We start from the raw sequence: 24,858 nt of genomic DNA on the forward strand, positions 1-24,858 counted from the left end.
CAGGCAGAGACATTTAAGGGGCGGTGCGTGAACGGCCGGCATTCCCAGAAATGGGGACATGTCGGCCCAGTTTTCCAGGAATGGCCTCACAGGCCGGCCAGCCTCCGTAAGCTAAGGCTTACTCAGCTGGCCGGCGCTGTCCACCATCGTGACCGATGGTCTCGATGGTTATCCCAACCTGCGACCTCGCCTGCAGATGCAAAATGCACCAGGCGGCATCAGATACCTCCTCCTCCAAGGACGGAACTGCAAAGCTACTTGCGTGCTGCTTTGCAATTCTATTTTGTGCCGAATCATCCCCTATGTTTATATCTGACCCTAATGGCAGGAGGCCTAATTTGCAAGTAGGCCGCAAGACAAGTCTTATCCCTACCTCCTTCTCTGGCATACAGTATCTCTAGTCCAAACATAATAGATATTGGTGGTTTGGTGTAGGAAGTCAGCAGCCTGATGCAGTTTATCAGTAGCACGATTTTCCAACATACATTTGTTGCTGCTCTGATTTGGGTCTATAAATAATAGTTTAATGCAGAGGGTCTCAAACTAAAGCTAGGTACAGGAGCAATGTCGGGACGATTTGCAATTTCATAACGACATATCGCCTACAGAGCTCAATGTGTATGCATCCTATATCACTCCACTCTATAGAGACAGCTGCCTAATGGCAGAAGCACCCGGACCCACTGCACTACCATCATATCACTCCACTATATAAAAAAGACAGCATCCCAAGACAGAGGTACACAGGCTCACTGTGCTACCATTGAAAGGTTAACAAATCAAATTTAAGCTATTATTTTGTCTATTACACCTTACATAAGGAAGGCAAATGTCTTATTGGTTGCAATAGGCACCACCACCTTTTCTGCAGTTTAACTTTTGAACAATTTAGTTTTAGATTTGTGTGTTTAGCTTTCAGCTTCACAATTCAAACAATGTCTGCTGACTAAGCACAAAACAGGAAGTACGCTCACCTGTAGTACACATGTGTGACAGTAGGTTGCCGATAGCCCAGAATCCAGGTTTGAATGTCCATAGGATCTGCATTGGGGTATCCAATGGTGGTGTCTATTATCCATTGTAAGCCTTTAGGTTTCCGACCTTAAAACAAAGCAAAAAGGTAGTTCAAACCAAAGAAAAAACACATTAAACAAAGGATTGATTTTGTAAAGTAAATTAGTAAAGTCATTTATGCATTTTATTTCATATGTTTAAATAATCAACTAGCAGCTCTAAGAAGTATCTCATCACATGCTCTTATATCCAGTGCTAATAAGGCTACATCCATCTTACAGTTTTGAAATCTATATTATAACAGTCTTTATAGCACCAGATACACACACAGCGGCCACTTTATTAAGCACACCGGCTTGTTAATGCAAATATCTACAGTCAATCATGTGGCAGTAACTCAATGAATAAAAGCATGCAGACATGACAAAGAGGTACAGTTGTTGTTCAGACCAAACACATAAATGGGGAAAAAATGTGATTTCATTGATTTTGACCATGGAGTGGCTGATGAGCTGGTTTGGGTTTCTCAGAAAATGCGGATTTCCTGGGATTGTCAAGCACAACGTAGTCTCTAGAGTTTACAGAGAATAGTGTGTAGAGCAAACATCCAGTGAGCAGACGTTTTGTGGGAGTAACCACCTAGTTCACAAGAGAGATCAGAGAGGAATAGCCAGACTGGTGCAAGCTGACAGGAAGGCCACGGTAACTCAAACAACATTGCATTCCAACAATGGTATGCAGATAAGCATCTCTGAATGCCAGCACTACAAACCTTGAAGTGGATGGTTGTCAACAGCAACGTGTTCCACTCCTGTCAGCCAAGATCAGGACTGAGGCTGCAGCAGGCAGTAGATCACCAAAGCTGGACGATTAAAGATTAGAAAAACAGTACTAGGTCTGACTGTGAAACATACATGAATTTGGCATACAAATATGGATCCATCCTGCCTTGTGTCCATGACTCAGTCTGGTGGTGTAATGGTGCGGGGAATGTTTTCTTGGTGCACACCAGTCCTCTTCATATCAATTGAGCATCCTCAATGTCTCAAGCTTGTACCATGAACATAATGCATTAGCACTGGCGGCTGTCATTGCCAGGACCCCGACGGAACAACTCAATTGAATTGCTCCTTTCAGGCGCGAACAACTGCCGGCGCCGGCATTTCTGCTGAGGAGGCCAGCAGAAATGTGTGATAAGTCCTGCCCAGGTCTTTCGACTTGTTTATGCGGCTAAACCCGGTCTGATTAGGTGCGTCAAGCACGATAATTAATGGCCGACCAAAAACAATTGAATCGTAACATTGGCTGCCCATTAATTAGAGCTCCTTAAAAATATTCACCCCCAATGAGTCCACTACATCCCAATGGCCTCCACAGTCATCAGATCTCAATCCAATACAGCACTTTTGAGATGTGGTAGAACAGGAGAATCACAGCATGAATGTGCAGCTGGCAAATCTGCAACAACTGCTTAATGCAATCTTGCCAACATGGACCAGAATCGTTAAGGAATATTTCTAGCACCTTGTCGAATCCATGCCACAAAGATTTCAGGTTTTCTATGTGGACAAATTATTCTCAGAAAAACAAACATATTTTATTTTTAATTTATAATGAAAGTGTTGATCTATTTTGTTGAGGGTTTGACAATTGGGACCACATATATATATTACAAATATCATCCAAAAACACATACAAGCTAGGCTAAGGTTCAAACGAAAGAAAATGAAAGAGACAAATCTGTAAAGTTCCACTGTAAATGCTTACTCTGATTTATATCAACAGGATTGGGTTTGCTCCTTCAGATTGTACCATACACGTAAAAGGGAGAAATCCTTTAGTTTATTTCTGCTGACTCATTGAAACATGATGCAATCTGCATAAAATCAAAGATGATGCCTTAAAATAAATCACAAGTTTGTCCAATTACCTCATGGCCAGAACAGTTATTACTCCCGCCCGCCATCACATGGTGCAGTGTAGGCCTAACTGCTTATTAGCAACAAGCCAATGTTGTCCCGATAGAAGTACAGGACTCTATGAGACCACCACTATGGGAGCTTAGTGAGAAGCATTCAGGAGCCTGGGGTTTTATTATTGGACTTCTAGGTCTCAGGTTTGCCTGTTGGGATTATCACCATCCTTTATTTACATAGCATCAACATATCATGTAGCGCTGTAGAATCTGTGACTGTTAATTAACATCAGTATCTCCAACAGTTGGGCTTACAACCTAACTTACCTACCATGAGCCAAATACAGAAATACAATGGAATTTGCTGCGCTATATAAGAAACTGTTAATAAAAATAAATAAATAAATACAGATACACACTCTAGACCTTTAAATCCTGTTTTTGGACTCTAGGAAGAAACCCATGCAGACAGGCAGGATATACAATCTACATGCAGATAGTGCCTTGTTGGAATTGGACTTTAGAACTGCACTGGAAGTAATGGAATTTCTAGAGTTAATGAAAATATTCCTATACTAAATAAAGGTACCCAGCATATGGCGGGTCACCCGAGACTGCCCACTCTGTCTGCCCTCAATCTGACTGGTGCTTGTCCTGTCCTAGGGGCATATGTATCAAAGCTTGATGTATTCTAAAATTGTGAGATATAGATCACCAACCAATGATAGTTTGGAACTGATTGATTGGCGATATATATTTCCACAATTTTATCTCACATCAAGCTTGGATACATATGCCCCCTAGCCACCAAACTTTCATATTTACCAAGTTCTTCTCCTTAGTCTGTCCCATCTACCTAGCAGTGGGAACCGTTGGGGCACAGCACCCTCTGCACATGTATTCAGGTCAAGGGACAGACCTTATGAAATGATCATACAGATTTACACTCTATTAAACCCCAACATTCAAGAAATATCTAGGTCACTCCCAGCCCCCCCCCCCCCCCCACACCCCAAGCATAATAAGGGTGAACACTTGATAACGTGAACAATACATGTTACATGATACAGTATTTACTATAAGGTCTACAAACCCTTATTAAAATTGCAGGTCTTTGTGTTGTAAAGATGCAAAAGTAAAATGCCCACAATACTCTGGCTGCAGAAGTATGCACACGCTTATCTGTTATTAGGGATGCAGTTAGTATCACCGAGACACCGGCGCTGGAATCCCGGCGCCACCAATCCGACCGCTGACATGCCGATGGTAAGCATTGGGGTTAGAGGGAGTTTTAGGCACAAGGGCGAGGGCAAGGTTGTGCGGGGGGGAGGAGAAGATATATGTTTAGGCTGCTTGGGGAAGGGGGGGTAGAGTTAGGGTAAATACCTAACCCTGTCTGGATGGCGGCGGCAGATTTCTGACAGCCGGTATCCAGAGCGCTGGCATACCCAACCCTTTTATAACCTAATCATTTGTGGAAACACCTTTTAATTCATTATGACAAACTCTGCGATTCTGTCCCACCTTTCCCTGCTGATAACCCCATCTCCTGAGTACAGTCCTCTTTAGGCCAGTCTGTGACTAGTCCACTGAAATACTTTGATCTTCCTTTTCTGAATCCATTCCTTGACTTGAATGTGTGCCCTGGATAGTTATCCTTTACCTTGATTTCAAGTTTTACATCATAAGAACCTGCCCTTTCAAAAAAGGGTCTGTAGACTTTTTACTGCCACAGAAAATGGGCCACAAGGGGGTGCTAAACTATTGGAATTCAGAATATTTCATTTTTTATGTTACAGCAAACAGTTTAGTATGGCAAAGTAAACACACTAAAATAGAATCACCAATTCAGGAGCATTTTACTGAGCATTTTCTAGAAACATAAAAGTGGTAAAAAAAACACAAAACAAAAAAACAAAAAAAAAATCTAAAAGTTCTGGGATACCAAATACACAGAGCAACACAAAAAGAAAAAAAAGAAAACCCCAACACACTAGATTGGACAATATCTTGCAGGTGCACTGGTGCGCATCCAATAAATCGTGGAGATCTGCATAGTCTATCTGTGAATATGATTGACCTAACATAATTATTACAATGCAACACTTTATTGGTTCTCATTCACTTCCCAAATACTTCTGCAGTGTACGTTCCCAAAGTGAGGTAAGCATCTGGGCACGGGGGGAATCCTGAATGTTTTTTCTGAAATTTCTTCAAAGCTCATTTTGAGCTACTTAAGTATTGAACAAGTAACCTAAATCTAAAACGTTCTTCCCTGATCATTAATATTTAATTGAAGAGGGACAGCTGGATGTGGTTTCACTCTTCAGTAAATGAACAGACAATGGGAACCCAAACATTTCAGTTAGAGCAACATTTAATCCTCTTTCAGGTCTACTCAGCACCAGGCTACATTGGCTTTATATCACATCTCTAGTACTATGAGAACCGACTCGGCAGGAGAGCCTGTGTGTACACAGCCAAAATGTTTGATTTGTGCTAGTGAAAGAACTCCAGGATTTCCCAAGATAATCTTTACTGTCTGCCACCGCTTTATGCTCTGCAAACATGTTTCAGAAGGAAACTAGTAAGGACCTATAAAGGTAACTTTGTGATCGCTATTATGGTATGATTATCGTTCACATCGTCCTGTTTTTGGGCCCTTCCAACCCCCAAACGACGGTTAATGTTCGTGCATAGATGGTCGATATCGACCAGGTTAGCCTGGTTACTATGGGGACGTTATAGTTGTTTGGGGATTGGTGCATGTGCTGGATCTTCGATATCAAACATCCAGAACATGCAGGATGATCAGACAACGATGGCTTTATCTGATCTTTGTCTTTGTCTGATCACTACGTGTGTATGGAGCTTATGCCACGGTGTAACATGCCAGTGGTTACTGGTCTACAGCACAAACTTCAAAAGTTCACCCATCCAAACGTTATAAGTATTAAGAACAAAAAACATGGTAACTGATATAGAGGTACATTATGAATAGTACAGGAGTTCGTAAATATGAATATACACAGTTATATTTGTCTTGGGTGGTGGTGGGAAATGTGTGATAAAGGGGAAGTGCAGGGGGATATCTGGGGGGAAACTGGTTTTAGATGAAACAGACACAGCATTTATTATCCCATTACTTGCATGTGCTCTGCTTCAGGTTCTGCATTGGCTACTTAGCCTGATAGTGTATACTGACAATATAGATGGACCATGCACAGCCAACCAGAAGTGAGAAGGGGAGGTAATACCAGGCCCCCTGCACTATAGATACAGTAAGTAGGCTACAGCCCAGATAAGTAGATTTAACCCAGCCAGTAGTTGTATTGTGGAATCCTTATTTTGTTGTCTTAAGAATATGGGCATTGTACTATAGTCGCTGAAATCTGTCCGCAATCACACTTTTGGTCACCAAACCACAGCCTCCGCGCTAGCCGGCAGTCACCAGACCGCAGCCTCCGCGCTAGCCGGCAGTCACCAGACCGCAGCCTCCGCGCTAGCCGGCAGTCACCAGACCGCAGACTCCGCGCTAGCCGGCAGTCACCAGACCGCAGACTCCGCGCTAGCCGGCAGTCACCAGACCGCAGCCTCCGCGCTAGCCGGCAGTCACCAGACCGCAGCCTCCGCGCTAGCCGGCAGTCACCAGACCGCAGCCTCCGCGCTAGCCGGCAGTCACCAGACCGCAGCCTCCGCGCTAGCCAAACCTCAGCCTCCTCGCAAGCCGGCAGTCACCAGACCTCAGCCTCCGCGGTCACCATAACTATACAGTTCACTGTATATAACTATCCCACTTCACTAGAATTCCTATTATGTGAAAGGGGTCAGAAACATCCCCCTATCATTTTAAAACTGTAAACATAATAGTTGTTTTAATACATCAGGCTGAAATATTCCCAGGAGTCAGGCAATTCCCAGGGCCCTAAATAATTAATGTGAGTGCCTAATTTCTGCATGAGCGACTGCAGGACTCATCTGACCAGCTGCAGAGCTCCACATACTTTTGTCACCACTGGATGGTGCTAAATTCCAAGGACAAAACTTGTCTCTCCTACCTTTCATCTGCAGGTGATCCTCTGTGTCTAATGGTGCATACACACGGTCAGATTTTTCCTTCAGATCTGAACGATAACGATTTAAAAATCGTTCAGTCATTCATATCTGAAGGAAAATCTGACATATCTGACATACCTGAACGATGGACGATGAGCGTTCCCGTTTGTCAGATAACGATATCTGACATCTGATGTGTTTGCAGTCAGACTTGGACGATTCCATTCATATTAATGCAGTCAAAAATCGTTCAATCGTTCATCTGACAAATCTGACAGTGTGTATGCTCCATTAATCTTGCCACTCTCATTGTGGAATTCATTTTTATAGTTTTCAGTTGTGCAATTAATTCTCATGTAATTAACTGCATAGGAAAACAAAGTGACTAATTGAATTTTTACGCAATAAATCTCATGAGAATAAATCAGGGGAGGAGGAGACCGGTTTTCAATGCATTCACAATAGTCTTTAGCTTTTGCAGAAAATGTCAAATTAACTACTACTGCTCTAGACTATTGTAATACTGGGGTGAGACTGCAATGGTAGTACACTAGTAGGTCAACCACTTTATCTAGGCTAGTTGCTATCTTTGCAATCAGTAGACCCTCTAGGTCTCGCACATGTAACCATAGCTATAGTTACTGCTAGAGCTACAACAATGACCAACATAAAGGTAGAGGAAAGTCAGCTAGCTAACCAGCAGTACTATCATACTCTATTTGCCAGAAACCCTATTACATTAATCATATAAACAACAAAAGTTTCAACAATCGGCAATAGACAAAAACTAAATATGCTCCTTAGGTGTAACTTGTAGTTATTAATACTAATTTCTTTTTAAATGCGAGTAGGCTACCTTGGGTAACACTGTAGGTAATCTGACAGCAAAGCAACGACCATAAATTCCTGGTGTAACTGGCTGGATACATTCTATACTGAGCAATTACTGTAAATCTTTTTAATATACTGTCTGGATACAGCTCACTAAATTTAAAACATTCATTAATGCAATTTATTGATTTTTTTTAAATTGATTACAAGTATGCTCTTGTTTACAGTCATAGGATCGCTGCTTCTCTCACTGTCTATGTTTTGCATCTTTACTCACATCCTATTCGCAGCATTCTGCCACTTCCCAGTCAGGAGTATGGCTTCCATAGAACCCTGAATGGAGTGTGGAGTGATAGGTTAACATTCATCATGCTGACATATAGTCTGTGGTGGCCCACCGGTGACTTGCATGCTCCTGATGGCTGCCTCGGCTCCAGTGCAGGTCATTTAACAGTCACTTCAGGGTCAGACCTGTGATGCTCTAGTGTTCTGGTAAGTCCTACCCCTAACCCTCCCCCTTCCCCCCAACCTAACCCTAACACCGGGTGTACATTTAGACGATGGATCGGTCAAAAGACCGATCTACCATCCGAACGGCCGATTGGTAAGCTATACACTCTTACCACCAATCGGCAGCTCGATATATCTGGCCTGACATCACAATTGGGTGGACATGTTAATTTGCCCGCCTAGATGTGATGTCCGTGTCGGTGGTTCCTGCAGCCTGTGTGTGGCCGTTAAGCAGGTCGCCCATATTGCAGATGCCCCGATATATCTTTCAGATATATCCGCTTTACCCGATCTTTCAGATATATCCGCTTTACCCGATCTTTCAGATATATCCGCTTCAGCTGTCCTGCAGGGCCGACCGGATATGTCTGAACTACACCATTCACAGAGCTATTGGGTGTATACGTCCACCGTTGCACTCACAATATACCATTCATCGAACGATATATCGCCAAGCGTATACTCAGCATATCCCTCCCTTCCGCAGAACACCAATGTCGACATTGTTACAATGTCTACAGGTAACTTTTAGATATTCTCAAAATCTCGACATCATAAGACTGGACATTGCGGTGTCAACATCGTAAGTAAGGGTCAACCTAATGACTACATACCCCTACATGTATCAGTGGCTTGCAAAAGTATTAAGCCCACTTAAGTTTCAACAGATTTGTCTCAATTACAAATGACACACACAGATTGTTCAACAGTATTTTTATTGTGAACCATTAAGTTAAAAGACAAAAAGCCAAAGTGAAGCTGGGTACACACATAGCCAAAAGTGTACCCGGATGATATGTCGGCAACACAGGCAGACATATCGTACCGCGGGTATACATTGAGCATTGTAAAGGACGGTATGGTCCCTAGTTCTGTCCTTCATTACCTGCAACAGCGCCGCATGATATATCGTCCGGTAGGCCGTGCAGCACCAACCGGAAGATATCGTATGTCACCACAAGAGCATGCAGACAGTCCGTACACACTGGACGATCCGGCAGATATATCGTTCCGGTTCATCCAGAAACGACATATTGGGCACACATTGTCCTAGTGTGTACCCAGCATTACACTGGTGTGACTAACCAACATAAAGGTGGATGTAATAAAATGGTGAAGTCCAGATTTCAATCCAAACGAGAATCTCTGGCACTATTCGAAAATTGCAGTCCACAAGCGTCAGCCAAATAGCCTGGGGCAAATCTGCAAGGAAGAAGCAAAAATCACTCCCAAGCAGACTGCAAACCTGGTACAAACTCACCCATCAAACTGAAAGATGAAGCAGCAATTTTCAGGGTTTTTTTTTTTTTTTTTCAAATCTGCAGAGAAATAATAAATGAAGAACTTGAACATTTACTAGTAAGTGCGGCTACATACAGCACATAGAGGTACCTCCAGACTCACCATAGGAAAGTCCAGGTGTAATCTTGGACTACGTGGCTACTGATCCCCCTCACACTTAAAATGGCTTGACCTCTTTTTACTGGTCGTAATAAAAATACTGTCTGGAGCAAATCGGTCTCATTTGTCACAGTCAAATCAGTTGACTTTTAGAGGGTTGAATACTTTTGCATGCCGTTACATTCAAAATTGCACCAACTGCCACCACCACAGTGTGGGCTGCCATGCTGTGTACTAAACAAAACCAGACCACCAGTTCGATAATGATATCACTAATCCCAATTCCCCAAACCCTCTGCGAAGCTGTAGAGGTGCTTAGAAACAGCATCATAACAATTGATAGAATACATAAAGAGAGTAAAATGGATTGGTCATTGTTCTCGATTTTTTTTTTTTTTTGCACTGCTAACCCCCATAGAAAGATAAAGGTATTTGCATAAAGCACAAACTATAATAAATAATCATGGTCCCATATCTTAGTAGCTGAATGTATACAGTACACAACAAAAGGTTGGTCACAGGTAAGGAGACGGCAGGACCTCAGAATGCTCCATTCATTTCCAAATAAACTAAAACTTCAAAACCATATTTGTTTGGGAAATGGGTAAGCAGTGTCCACTCACTGTTGCCATGCAGTAATTGCTGCATTAACACTGTGTAAGGATATAAATTCCTAGCCAAGCCTAAGCAGCTGTGTGTGATCATATGATAATCTTATAAAGACATGCTGCGAGGCTGCGAGGACTGCTCCGGTGATCTAGAGGACATTCTGCAAACAACCTCAACGTCCTTTAGTGCAGTATGGAAGTAGTGTCAGAGAAACGGACACGTCTGAACATACTGGAGAGTACACTCCCCGTCGTTTAAAAGATTAACATTTGAATATAATTAATAAGCACCAATCAGCTGCACATTACCTCATGCCTCAGTAATGGCACTAGTTCATTCTGTGTATGCAGCCATATATTGGGCTGAACCAATATACAGACAAAGTGTCCACTCTACCAAGTCAAGGTCATACTGCACAATCGAATCTATTGATACTTAAGGTGCCCATCCACTAGACAATTTAATTGAACGATTGAACGATATCGTTAGATAATAGTTCGAAAATCGTTTGCAGATTGTTTAAAAAAATGTCTGAAACGACCAGCGATGCGCGTGCCCGCTGGTCGTTTAGACATCATCTTGCAAGCATGCTGGACAACCTGACGTTATCGCATGTTTGAAGATTATTGATGTGCCCACACTGAACGAGCAAATGACTGCACGATTACAATGTCGAAATCGTGCAGCTGTTTTGAGGCCTGCTAGTGGATGGGCAGCTTTATACCAAACATACAGAGCAATTAACAGTTTAAAATAGAAGAAATTGGGGGAAGATATAATTTTCACCTATAAATATCCACACTTTCAATAGGGGTAATACTGTACACCCACAAAACAAAAGCACTCAGAGGAAATACAGGGAGTAAAGAAGTTGTTACAAATAAAATTATTAATACCTTTATAAAACAAATGTGTTTATTAATATAATTCACAGACTTAAAAAATAAAATTAAAATTCCATGAGTCGACACTACATAAATGACAATAATAATTTAACAACCGATACCAATACTAAAATTATTAGGAAATAAAAATAAGAAAAGGAACTCTCATTCCCGAATTATGCCAATTCTTTAAAAATATATGTACCGTATATACTCGAGTATAAGCAGAGTCTTTCAGCACAAAAAATGTGCTGAAAAAGTACCCCCTCGGCTTATACTCGAGTGAAGTGTAGCGCTGACCGGACGGAGTTCGGTCAGCGCTACACACTGCCAAACACACAGCTGCCGGAGCCGGCAGCTGTGTGTTTGCTGTAATCAGCAGCCGCTGAGAGTCTGTCAGACTCTCAGCGGCTGCTGCTGCTCCCACTGCGGGAGCCATCTTCCGGCTCCCGCAGTGGGTGATGGGAGACACGTCGTCATGACGATGTCTCTCCCATGCAAAGCGGCTGGAGGAGCGGACAGCGGCGGGACCAGGAGCAGGAGTTCAGGTAAGTGTTTATTTTTTTTTTATTCTTACCACGTCTCTCTCTACTAGGGGGGGGAACTACAGGGGGCACTACCAGGGGGCATTATCAGGGGGCAATATCAGGGTAATTACCACTGGGGGCACTACCAGGGGGGGATTACTACAGGGGGCACTACCAGGGGGGATTACTACAGGGGGGGATTACTACAGGGGGCACTAAAAGGGGGGATTACCACTGGGGGAACTACCAGGGGAGGATTACTACAGGGGGCACTACCAGTGGGGGATTACTACAGGGGGAACTACCAGGGGGGGATTACTACAGGGGGCACTAAAAGGGGGGATTACCACTGGGGGTACTACCAGGGGGGGGGATTACTACTGGAGGCACTGAAAGGGAGGATTACTACAGGGGGCACTACCAGGGGGGGATTACTACTGGGGGCACTACCAGCTGCTGCCATTTCCCACACTAGGCTTATACTCGAGTCAATAAGTTTTCCCTGTTTTTTGGGGTAAAAGTAGGTACCTCGACTTATATTCGGGTCGGCTTATACTCGAGTATATACGGTACTTCGTAACCGTAAAATGATAATCCGGAACTAACCACGTTTCTCCCTCGAATGGCAAATGTTGTTCCCAAGTTAATTTTTCTAAAGTATCACTGGCCGGTTTACAAGTAAACCTGTCTTCTCATGCAGGAATGCTCCTTGGTACCAATAACTGCTTCTGGTGGGCTCTTGTGATTACAAAGCTGCTGTGTTTATATTCTCAATGAAAGACAAATAATATAAATCACCACAACAGATTCCTATCCTGAACAGCATGTCAAGACATAGGTAGAGATTTATCAAACCTTCTCAAGAGGGAAAAAAAGTTAAGCTGGGTACACACTGATGGATATATATCGCCCATTGAACAGGTTGTATATCTATAGTACATTACAGCGGATATGTCTGAACAACGTCGCTTACAGACATATCCGATCTGCTGTGCAGCACAGCAGATGGCAGATATTTCTGAAAGATATATATCGGCCATCTATGGGTGTGTGCAGTCGAGCCGTTGATCGCCCGTACACATGCCACGGGACTTGGTGGTGATTGACAGCTCAACTGGGCGGGGATTTAAAAGCCCGTCCATTTGAGCTGTCAAGTCCGGTACATTGGGCAGACGAATTGGTAAGTGTGGTATACACTTACCAATTGTCGGATAGGTCGGCCTGTCAACCTAGTGTGTACCCAGCTTTACCTATATAAACCAATCCACTTCTAGCTATCATTTATCTAGTACATTCAATAAAATGAGCACTATAATCTGATTGGTTACTATAAGCAACTTCTCATGTGTGCTCTGTAGAAGGTTTGATACATCTCACCCTAACAACATGAAAAGGCTGCTTTGACATCCTTAGTGTGACTAGTGACCAGCAATATAAAGAGAACATTAATGTACATGTACTCAACACTGCTAGTACAAAGTAATGTGACTGCAATCGAGCGTATCCGCTCAAAGATCGTAAACTTTCCCTTGATACATTAGCATGTTTCTTCACAACTGTTATTCTGCTGTTTCTTTGCAATCCCTCTATTTTTCTAAGTATCTAACTACATACTACTTATGGTCTACACTTCTACATATGCTTATACACTTTTGCTTAATTTCTTAAGTCTTGCCAAACAGTAATTAATATTTTAAGGACAATACAACAATGAACTACACATGGGAAGGCACTTAAGAAAATTTCTTTAGGGGATCAGGGCGGCTAGTGTCAGAGAAACTAAATCTATGACCTGCTCTATAGTATAAAGACAGAGATACAGAAATGGACAGTTTGGGCCTATTCAGTTACTTTCCGTAAAGGTGGACAATTGCATGGACACCTGGCCGAAACTGCACAGCTCTGTGTTACATGTGTGCAGAAGGGGAATATTCTTAAGGGCTAGTCCCACCTAAGTTATATTGGCTAATGCAGCATCAAAAATATTGTAGAAAGACTATGCCATGGTCCCCATGCAAAAGCGCCTACATAATAATCAAACTCATCTGCACCATGCCCTAGCATTCTGTACATGGCTACAAAACCTATGCCAGGGCATGGCGCATGCGAGTACGATATCTGTCACTTCAGCGTAACAGAGGCCTATTAGTCAGCCCAGACATGCTTGTCGCAATGAAGCATGGATGTCATTTTTAAATAAAAGTCTATTCCCACACATCAAATAGTAAAACCAATACCAAACTAATCTCTCAAAAAAGTCTTCAAACTGCTAAAGAAATTGAAACATGTTAGACAGTTCGATGTCTGATATCCTTATAATTTTTGCTCCTGTGTAAACCAATCGGGACTCCTTGCTTATATCTCCACAGAAAAGTCAACAGAGCTGAAAAACGACTACATAGAGAGCCCAACAAGTGCAAAAATCCTGCTAGTCTCAAAGCCACGAGCAGCACAGTACCCAGATACAAAACCCAAAGCAATAGAGGACTTATTTGTCCAAGACTGTCATTATCTTATTATCTGAAATGACATCTAAGAGATGAAACTTGTGGTTAATGCCACAACAGATGATCACACAAAGGGCAGGATCCAGGGCCTTTGTTGTTTCCCCAGGAAGCAGCTATTTGTCACCCAGCAACTGGGTTGAGAGTTTTAAACAATTCCGCATAACTATGACAGAAGTACAAAAAAAAAAACACAAATCAAAGATCACATTTTACAGATGATTGCCAGAAACACATCACCACCACAGGGGAAGAAAAAAAGATTTATGAGCGCTGCAAAGCGGAGAGGTGATGGCCCGGGGGAAGGAACACCAAAAGACCATTTTTATGACAATGTAGTTTATTCTCTAGCTATAATTCAGTAAAAAAAAAAAACCAACAAAAACACTGTTTCTAAGTAAGAACTATGTAGCAGAATCATCTATGTAAGATTACCTACAATGTGCTTTCTGACAATTATCACAATTCTTGCACAGTGAAGACTAACAGCCGTACAGCGCAACCCTCAAATGCAAGATTTGTTCTGCCACCAGGGGCACTACCCCTATCACAGCAAAAAGAAGGATTCGGTGCCTTCTTTATTAATGGTTTGCCCTTTTTGGCACTCAAACTAGAACAATGGGGCCGATGCAGAGTGGGACGCACTATCATGGAAATAAAATGCTCACCTGTAGCCGGCCTTAGCTTGTAGAAACTTTTTTGTAAATGTATTTATATCATTATTTCCTTTGTGCTAGCATACGAGACCGCTCGGTGGCGCTCTCTGATTGTATACAGAAAGCCGCTTTGTGTCGCACCCTAGCGCAATGAATATTTAAAACATTAAAAAAAAAGTTGTTAATAAGCCCTGCATTTCCTTTATATACGGTTTTGGTTTTCACAATGTGGTTGTAAGTGTAGCAGGTGGACACATTCATGCCAATAAAGAATATCGGTTGACAAAACTCCTTTAACAGGCCATAATCACCTTCAGACATCAGAAGTTATAAGAGTTAATGAATAGGTAACAGCGGGGGCTCCTTCCCGGCCTACTTCACATGAATAGGACAATATTCAGCGGCTAGAGTGGACCTTTGGCGGACATCCCCTTAAATGAAGAACAGCTGAACCTTGAAATATTTTGCATTCATCTGCAAGCCAAACACCAGCCTTAGCACAACTACTGCACATCTTCCATCAATGTAAAATACGAGCCCAACATTGTATCTCTATATAATAAAACTGACTGCTGATAAAAAAAATTATGTCATCATGTTGGAATGTAATGAAAGTTGGACTGATCTGACCTCACCCAGTCAGTGTTTCATAGGAAAGAGTGAGGAAGGGGTTAAAGAGAGTCTAGAAAGGAGACAGAAATGGTGAAAAAATGTTGGGGTGGGGAAGAGAGAAAAGGGTAGGGAGGGGGAGGGATAGATGGAGAGTAAGAGTAGCTGGTAGTGGAGACCGAGAGTAAAAAATAAATAAAAGCCAGGACACACCAGCCATTACAGCTAGTTTAATATAAAGGTCATCGCGCTTGGTGCCCTACGCTTACCTACTAAGGCTGCATCTCCTCCTGCCGGCGTCCCATTCTCTTGCTGCGCCAGCAACGTCTTTAAGATGACTTCTGTAGCTCCCAGTCTTGGAAGGGTAACATGCGTAAGAAACGGCAAGTTATTTTTCTTGGCATATAACTGGCTTGTTTCCCTTCGTTTCCTGAGGAAACCACCCTCTGGAAATAAAATGATCCACTTTCGATCTCGACTCCTGTAGTATTTTTCTAGGTGGTCCTTGAGAAGGATCAGCTGCTGGTCACGATAAGCTTTGCCCTGTGGTACGAAACAAAAAATAGAATTTGAGCACTTGCTATCATCAACTTTTAAGTGTTGTAAGCCATGAACATGCACCAGTCAATTAAAAGTTAATCTAATGTAAAACAATACCCAAACATAATAACAAGAAAATCCAAAACACACTGAGCTAATTCCCACTGAAAATTTAAAATAAACTGTAAACTGTAGACATCAATATTTCAACAAATTTTCCCCATCCAAAGCTTTGCTAATATTATTGCAAACCTTGTGATTTACAAGATGGCTTTTATGGTGGACCGTATTCCACATATGGAAGGTCTTAAAACGTTTTAGAAAAAAAAAAAAAGTGCCATCTACAGATGTGTCCTTAAACACTATTGCTGCAGTCCTCGATGCGCCAGTTGCAAGCAGAGTTGCAATGGACCTGGCGGCTCGCTTGAGCCACATGACGTATTAAAGCTAGGTGTATGAGTGCAAAACTGTATATCCGAGGACTTTATCACTGGAATATAATGCTGCTCTAAATTAACTAATGGTCTGTCCCATTATTTAATGACCTCGAGGACAGATTTCATTCTGCCAACAATTGAGAGGATAAGGACAGACAACAATTGTTGCATGTACACAAGCAGGGTAACGTAGTCTGAGCTCAAGTGCTGAGAACTTTTATCTGTCATATACCTACGACACATTAAGGGATGTACCAAACCTTCCAAAAGACGACAAGTCTAGATGTTCCCCATAGCAACCAATCAGCTTCTAGCTATAATTTTATAAAACATACTAGTTAAATGATAGGTAGAAGCTGATTGATTGTTGATTTCTACACTGCTCCTCCTCAGGTGGTTTAATATATCTCCCCCTAAATTAGATTAAGTTTGTGGGGGGAATTGTTCTTAGCGTGTGTTTTTACTCTCTGATGGCTATGGATAGAAAGCATGGACAGATTACCTGCACAAATTAAACAATCTGGGGGAGATCTATCAAACCTTGGAGAGAGAAAGTACCAACCAATCAACTTCTGACATTTTACAGGCTGTGTTTGAAAAATCAGTCAGAAGCTGATTGGTTGGTACTTTAGCTGTCTCCACTTTACCGCTCTACAAGCTATGATAAATATCCCCCTTTATCTCTTAACTTACTGTTTAATTTTAATAAGAGCAAAATCACACATCAAATTTTAAAAATACTGTCTGTTCCTTTTATATAGCCAACTTTAGAGTTTAGTGCACCCTGACCATACTGTACTATTCTCTCTAGACCTTGAAACACAATTGCTGCACCCAGAGTTCCCCTGATTTGGTAATGGTTTATCACTGCCTTATCTTACCAAACAAAGTCATCTGAAAAGAATGGCATTTATTAAGACGGTAGCTGAGCCAGCAGCCACAGTTATGTCTTGGTCATGTTTGACAAAAATAGAAAAGGCAAAAAATCACATTTTATATTGTCCCAGTTATTATAGATATCAGATTTACTACAAAGTTGTCCTTTACCCTTAAAATAGAAGTCTAACCAGAAGTAATTAGTACGCATAGCCATTTTCAAGTTTGTGTCTGGCTTTCAAGCCTTGTATTTGGAGCAGCATTAATAATCCCTCTAATTTCAGGCCAGGAGATTGGGATGTAGAACAGAGAAAAATTGCTTTAACATTGTATGTAGATAGTTCCCCAAAGGTGGGACAATCCAGTAATATTCACATTCCATGCCATTAATATTGCACCATTTGTATATTCCCATATCGCAAAGTTTATAATTTAGACCAGGGACAACGACAAACAATTCATGGTGCTCTGTGATCGTCCCGGGAACATTCAGTGTCATATTCCAACAGCAACATGTGCAAAACTCTCTGGCAAACGCATAAAGAGGCAAATAGTTTGCAGAATAGTTTAAAATATGGCGCTCATCTTTACTGAATTGGTGTGTACTTAAATGGTTGCCTAAAGTACATCTTACAACCATTAAGTAGATTACGAGGTTGCAGACAGATTTACCCTGTTATAACCATAAATCAGTGGTTCCCAAACTGGGTGCCGTGGCACCCTGGGGTGCCTCAGGGCACTTGCAGGGGTGCCTGGGTTTGTGGTCCAGTACCAAATAAAATTATTTTTAGTCCATGCGATTGGCAGCCATTAGCACTGGCAAAAATATGTGTACAAAAAGAAGCGCAGTCCTGTCAGCCAGCACATAACTGACCTTAAGGGTGACTTATAACCACAATTTACTTCATAGAATTTTTGCTAAATTTCTCAATAAGAAAGTTTTGGCCCAGGGGTGCTGTGGAATAAATGCTGATACTCTATGGTGCCGTGATTCGAAAACATTTGGGAACCACTGACATAAATAATGTCTAGTGTGACCTAGGTGAGGAGATAACTCAAAGCGTCTCACAACATGTTAGGCGTTTGGATTAAGGATCGAGGGGGCAGAGGTGGGGAGATACCTTTGTGACCCCATAACACCAAAAGTAATCACAAATATTTATTCATTATTATAGTTACATGCGCAATTTCTTTCCAAACAAAAATACAGTAACAATGAATTGGGGGTTACCTGTCGGATGAAAAAGTCTCCGTGTACAAGGGACACAATACCGAAATTTGTATATTTGAATATATGGTCCATCAGCCACATCATTTGCCGAACCACCTATGATCAAAGGGTAATAATCAATCTTTGCAAACAAGTTAGTTTTAGATCTGCATTAAAGCATGAAAATTTAGGACAGGAATTCAGAAATCTTGTAGTAGTTGCTACAATTGATACTGGAGTCTCCTGTTACACTGGACCAAGTGTAGTCCTACAAACTCCATCTACTACACTGTTCCGGCAGATTCAGGGATTATGGGGTTTGAACCCGAGCACATTGACAGCAACAGTAAAACCCTTTCAGGCCAGCAGTGATGTTCGGATATATACATTAGTCTTACTTGTTATGGTTTGTAAAGAACAAATATTTTACCGTGATAGTATAACAGGCATGAACTAGAAACACATGCTGTTGTAAGTCATTGGTGACCATCAAAGCCAGACCTTCACAATAAGCCCAATTAATATAACATAATACACAATATACACACACCAATGAAACAGATACTTGCTGTGAATTACAGTGCAAGCGTTGGTACCTTCCTATATTGCAGACATCGGAATCACTAATATAGTACTGTATACTGCACAGAAAGGACAGGGAAACTGTGATGAATATGTAAAGTGCGACAGAAATTGCCTCCAGATTCACAAGGGTGGAGGACTATTCTTCTGTTAAAGAAGCATTAGAAAAGTCTGGGATTTGCACAGGAGCAAGTAATTAAGGAAGATATTTTTGTTAAAGAAGCCTTAGAGAAGTCTGGGATTTATATATGATCTGTTATACAACAGGAGCAAGCAATTAAGGAGATATTTTGTCTCAGTATGAGGATTATGCACCTCTTTTACATCTAAAGATTTTTTAAGTCAAAATCCAAACCTGGGAGACCAGAATTTAAGTCTGAAAGATAGAACAAACGTTTTATGTATAATTAAGGATTTAAAAATACTCAGGAGCTGTCTAACGAATCAACCAGTACTAGCCATCATTAAAAGGGTGTTTTTTTTACAAATTTTGAGACAAGCAAGTCAAGAGAGGCCACAGAACCCCGGATGAAGTAGTGATACACAAAACGCGTTGGGTGATTGTCGTCACAATTGACAAAGATTTGTTCAGCAATGCTGTTCCTTATAATTGAGATGACAGGTTATAAGAAAAGTTTTATGTATTTTTGAATTTTAACAAAGTGTTTTGGAATGATTAAAGTGGTTTGTGTGTCAACACTCATCTTCCATTGATTCATAATCTATATATTTATATCAATATTGTATTACCAAAGGGGATTAAAATTGTGAATATTAAGCGCTCCTCAGGTTATCATTTAATTTATGTCACACTTTCTGACCTCTGGAGACAGAGAGGTCTAATTTGGGAATTGCTGCTTGGAATACACCAATATATTATTGGATAAATTATTATTCTATTGTGGCTGTCTTAGCGCATAATTGGTAATTGTTTATGCAGGAAACGCTGGGTGGACTGGGGGGGGGGGTAGGCTCAGGGCCGAAAGGGGGTGGGGCAGGACAGGGATGGCTGGCTGACTAGGGGGAGACACACGGGGCAGGGAAGTTTGGCGCTGGACTAGGAGGGGGACAGGAAAAGCTGGCTGGACTAAAGGGGTGGGCAGAGAGGGGGGGGGGGGCAGGGTAGGGAGGCCCGGCCTGACTGGGGGGGGTGGATAGGGCTGGCTGGCTGGACTACAGGAGACACACACAGGGCAGGGAGGGCTGTCTGGACTGGGGGGGATGGCAAGGAAGGCTGTATAGACTAGGAAGAGGGACAGGGAAGGCTGGCTGGACTAGCTGGGGAGGCTTAGAGCAGAGAGGGGGGGACAGGGTAGGGAGGGCTGGCTGGAACAGGAGGGGGAGCACAGGACAAGGTCAGGGGCTATGTAGTACCTGGTTTGCGCTTCTTCAATTGGCAGCCGGAATCTGTGCTGAAGGCATATTATTTTAGACAAGTTATCAATTTCCACATTATTTTAAAGGTTCAAACTCTGACTTTTACTCCCTCTCTTTTGTAGATAGTTCCACCCCAATGCCAGTGGCATTTTATGCAAATGAGGGGAAGAAGCCACAGTAATCAGATGTGTTACCAGTGTTTAAAAACAAATTGGGCCCTGCTATTGTAGCTTTGAACAAATTAATAAAATAGTTACTTCAAAAGTTTGAATATGTATTTTTAGGAGGCTAGAACAGTATGACGTGGTTTTCACCAAGTAAAAGATTGGATATCACTTCGCTAATCTATGCCCATTCTACTTTGTTCCATAGAGTCTTGATTCCACGGCGATAAAGTGCTCCTGTCACATAAGCACACAATGGAGACGAACATGTTGTGGGCTGGGCCACAGAACAGCATAAGAACCAATACCTCATTAACCAACATTAGTGATTAGGCTGCATTTCCAAAAATATTGGTGCAACTGACAAGATGTCTGCCACCATAGCATGCAGGCATCAGGCCCCCTTAAGAAAGACTGAAAATAAAACGAGGGGACTCCTATCACTGAAGACAAAAAGGTTTCTTTGTAAGAAAAAAATAAAATAAAATAAAATAAACTTTTTAAAAAGCATTAAATTAGATCACAGGAACTGCAGTGTGTTCTGTGCTGGGCTGTAAGAGCTGCAACTTATCCCCACTTAGCAACTCTACAATCTACTATACACAAGTTTCCACAGAGAGAAATGCATCATACCGTGCTTTTGTCCTGTAGGCACATCATTAATGTGCAGACATCTCCAGTTGCTTGATGATTCACCAACATTACAGCTTCATCTTCTGTGATCGTGTGAACGTTGTCGCCCCATTCAACAACTGCAAATCACAAGAAAATCCCATCATTAGGGCTTTAAAGAGATCGAACATAATTAATTGTGATAAAAAATATTAATAGCATTGCCTGCTACTACTTTAATGATTAACCTACAGGAAATGTTATTGCAATATTTTGGAAGCAACATTCCTTGATTTTAAATGAAATATAGGTGGCGATTCAAATCAGAGGAGTTGAAAAGCGCCAGTAAGTTGGTCCCAGAGCTATTCAATTCAGCGTGCCGTTAGGTCGACTAAATGATTTCTTAACGCACCCTCCGACTAAAGTGCCGGCCGCTAGGCTGTTTGCCGGCTTAGTGCAGTGCCATCAGCCTTTGTGACCAGCACTTTAGTCGGAGAGTATCGGTTCTCGCGTCTAAACAGCCAGGTTAAAGTCGCGAGAACCAACGTTCTCCAATTTAACTTGTATCGGACTAAACAGCGCTCTAAATTGAATAGCTCCAGGACCAATTCCCAGTGCTATGCAACTCCAGCTAAATTGAATCGCCCCCACAGTTTGAAGTAAAACTTAGATTATTACAGAGCATGTTTAAATAATTTACATATACATACATATATCTCTATATATACATATGAGAGAGAGAGAGAGAGAGAGAGAGAGAGAGAGAGAGAGAGAGAGAGAGAGACTGAAGGCGGCGGCACTCAGAGGCTGAAGATGAAGTGAAATACGTGGCGTTTATTTCAACGTTTCGGTGAGGAAGTCAGAGCCACCAAACGATTATTTGGACAGAAGAGTGCCGGACCCAACATTTGACATATTAAATGTATGTATATATGAAATAATGAAGACAGTAAAGCGGACAGGTACAATCTCAATACTACAAAACATGTGCAATCTAAATAACACTCCTCATTCGATATAGGAGTGGCAGCTTTAAACCAGTGTAAATGTGTTTGTTAACCACACATAAAAAAATATGAAACAAATAAAGTGTTCAGAAAGCGCCTCAAATGTGTAATAAAATACATAACAATGTGACACCTCTTGGTGCAGTGCAAAATAATAGGTAAATTCAGCAACTCAACTTAAATCAGAATATCTTCAGTTATATGACCACCGTATATGTTAGGGTATATGAAAATCAAACAGAGAGAGAACATTGTGTGTATTGTGTTAACTCTGCATACTAAAATGACAATTGTGAAAAAAATAGGGACAAACTAGTCCCAAACAGGAATAAGAATCCTTCACTTCAAGTGTCTTCAAGATTAACACAGTTTTAATTCATCAGTAAAAACACACACACACATTTAGTAGGGTTTATAGCAGTGTTGGCTAACCTTGACACTCCAGCTGTTGTGGAACTATATATCCCAGCATGCCCTGCCACAGTTTTAGCATGCCCTAATAGCAAAACTGTAGCAGTGCATGCTGGGTTATGTAGTTCCATAACAGCTGGAGTGTCAAGGTTAGCCAACACTGGTTTATAGTTTGCTCGTATGATTGCCATAGCAACCAGAGTCATTTCAAGAGTATTGAGATTTTGGGAATCCCATCTTCCTCTGCCATCACGTGACCAATGAAAAGGTCCTTGATTGACTAGCTTTTACTCAGATCAGGCTGCACTCCCATGGTAGAGATATAATACAAACACTTCCATGTGTCAGAGGTTTGTTTTTGCAATGGCAATCATATAACTCTACCCCTCACATCCAATGAGGAAATCGGAGTTATCTTTTGTAACACTTTAACAGCTTCATGGTAACAAGGTATATCATTTGAAATTTAAAAACCAAAACAAAGACAGTGTATGGGGGTTGCACCAATGAAAGTGTCGGTGCAAGAGGCAGCCATACTGTGAGCTGAATCCATATTCATGACTATGTAGCCTAGTGACATTACTGAGGCATGTGAAGTCAATCATTCTAGTGAAAATTGCTGCAGAAACATTTTAATAATGTATGTACGAGATTGCCATTTGGATCAATAGAAAGAAAAATTGGGAAAAAAAAAATAAAAAAGATTTTATAAAGCTGAAAAGAAAAAACTCTCAGGAGTGTGTAGTACAGCAATGTTATAGGGCCTCTGCACTTGGAAAGACAGGGAGTACATTTACTGATTTTATTTTTTTCTTTGGCACATTGCCAGAACTTTTCACCTCCAAACTGTAGGATTTCATATCATGTGGATTGGAGTGTGAAAACTCAAAATGCTGGCACAACCAGGCCCTTCCTCTTTTGTGGGGAGCTCAAACTAACCATCAGCCTCCTGCACGTAGCTTACTAGCACTGGGTCTATCCTGATATACTTGGCTGGGGAGTACCAGAGTAATGGTGCATACACACGGTCAGATCTGTTGTTAGATAATGATATCTGACATAGGCCCTCATTCAGAGCCGTACGCTCTGAGCAGAGCGCACGCTCTGCATGAGGGCCGGGCTCCTTTTTCATGGAGCGTCCTCCTGGACGCTCGTATAGCTGTGGGTCACCACCCACAGGCTATACGAGCGTGCATTTTGATGGCCGCGATGGTCGTGACCATCGCGACCATCGAAATTGCGAGCCGGAGCCTGCGGTTGAGGTTTTCAACCGCAAGCTCCGGAGTGATTTTGGCTCTATCAGAGCCAAAATCACTCCCACTGACATCACTAGTGATGTCAGTGGGCCGGCTTCTGACGGGAGGCGTTCCCGTGGGAACGCCCCCGTCAGGGAGGCACGCCCCCGGCACGCCCACCAAAGGGGGCGTGCTGTCAATCAACATTGACAGCACGCCCCCTTTGATCGGACACAACGAGCGAAGGAAAGTCCTTCGCTCGTCGTGTCTGGCGCATGCGCACGACGGAGCTCCCTCCGTCGTGCGCATGCTCAGTGCAGACCATCGACCCACTTGCGAGCGTACAGCCGCTCGCGAGTGGGTCTGAATCAGGCCCATAGTCTGTTTGCAGTCAGTTTTCGACGATTTCATTCATTTTAATACTGTCTGAAAGGTTCAAATCGTTGATAAAATCAGTCATCTGACAGATCTGACAGTGTGTATGCACCATAATTCTGTGCAAGTGAAGTGCGTGTATTAGAGATAATACACGTGGCATCTTGCACTGACAGTCCATGTCTGTTCTTGTATGCTAGTGCTTGTAGAACTACAGTGTATACCCCCAAGTGTGCACGGCTAGGTGCTGAGGCAGTGTTGCCTGTGTACCAAGTGTATCTTGCATGAATACACACTACATGTGCGCTGCTTAAGTATGTACAACTAGTGCCAAGTCATAAGCATTGGTGCTGGGGCTTTCTCACGTAGTAAAAGTTCAGTGAGGCTGTGTAGGCTATGCAGACCAGGGCATGAGTGAAAAACTGCCTGTTAGGAGGCATATCTTTTGCACCTAGCATAGGGCAGGTGAAAGTATTAACTCAGGATTATGACTAGTAGTAAGGCAGGTACACATGC

General features: G+C 42.1%; 1 protein-coding gene across 3 annotated transcripts in view; it reads right to left on the minus strand.

Moving 5' to 3' along the window:
• LPGAT1 (lysophosphatidylglycerol acyltransferase 1) overlaps positions 1 to 24,858 on the minus strand; it is a 153,923-nt gene that overhangs the window by 20,923 nt on the left and 108,142 nt on the right. For all 3 annotated transcript variants that reach the window (XR_015878990.1, XM_088477550.1, XM_088477549.1), the window contains exons 3-6: positions 21,336 to 21,454; positions 18,601 to 18,696; positions 15,786 to 16,059; positions 975 to 1,101 (exon numbers count right to left, since the gene is read on the minus strand). Coding sequence is in view for 2 of the 3 variants with exons in the window: in XM_088477550.1 (XP_088333676.1) it covers positions 975 to 1,101; positions 15,786 to 16,059; positions 18,601 to 18,696; positions 21,336 to 21,454 (616 nt within the window). In the remaining variant the exon portion in view is untranslated. The remainder of the gene's footprint in view (positions 1 to 974; positions 1,102 to 15,785; positions 16,060 to 18,600; positions 18,697 to 21,335; positions 21,455 to 24,858) is intronic.

The sequence above is a fragment of the Taudactylus pleione genome, unplaced genomic scaffold (genome assembly GCF_031769625.1).
Source record: "Taudactylus pleione unplaced genomic scaffold, aTauple2 ptg000201l, whole genome shotgun sequence".
Taxonomy (NCBI): Eukaryota; Metazoa; Chordata; class Amphibia; order Anura; family Myobatrachidae; genus Taudactylus; species Taudactylus pleione.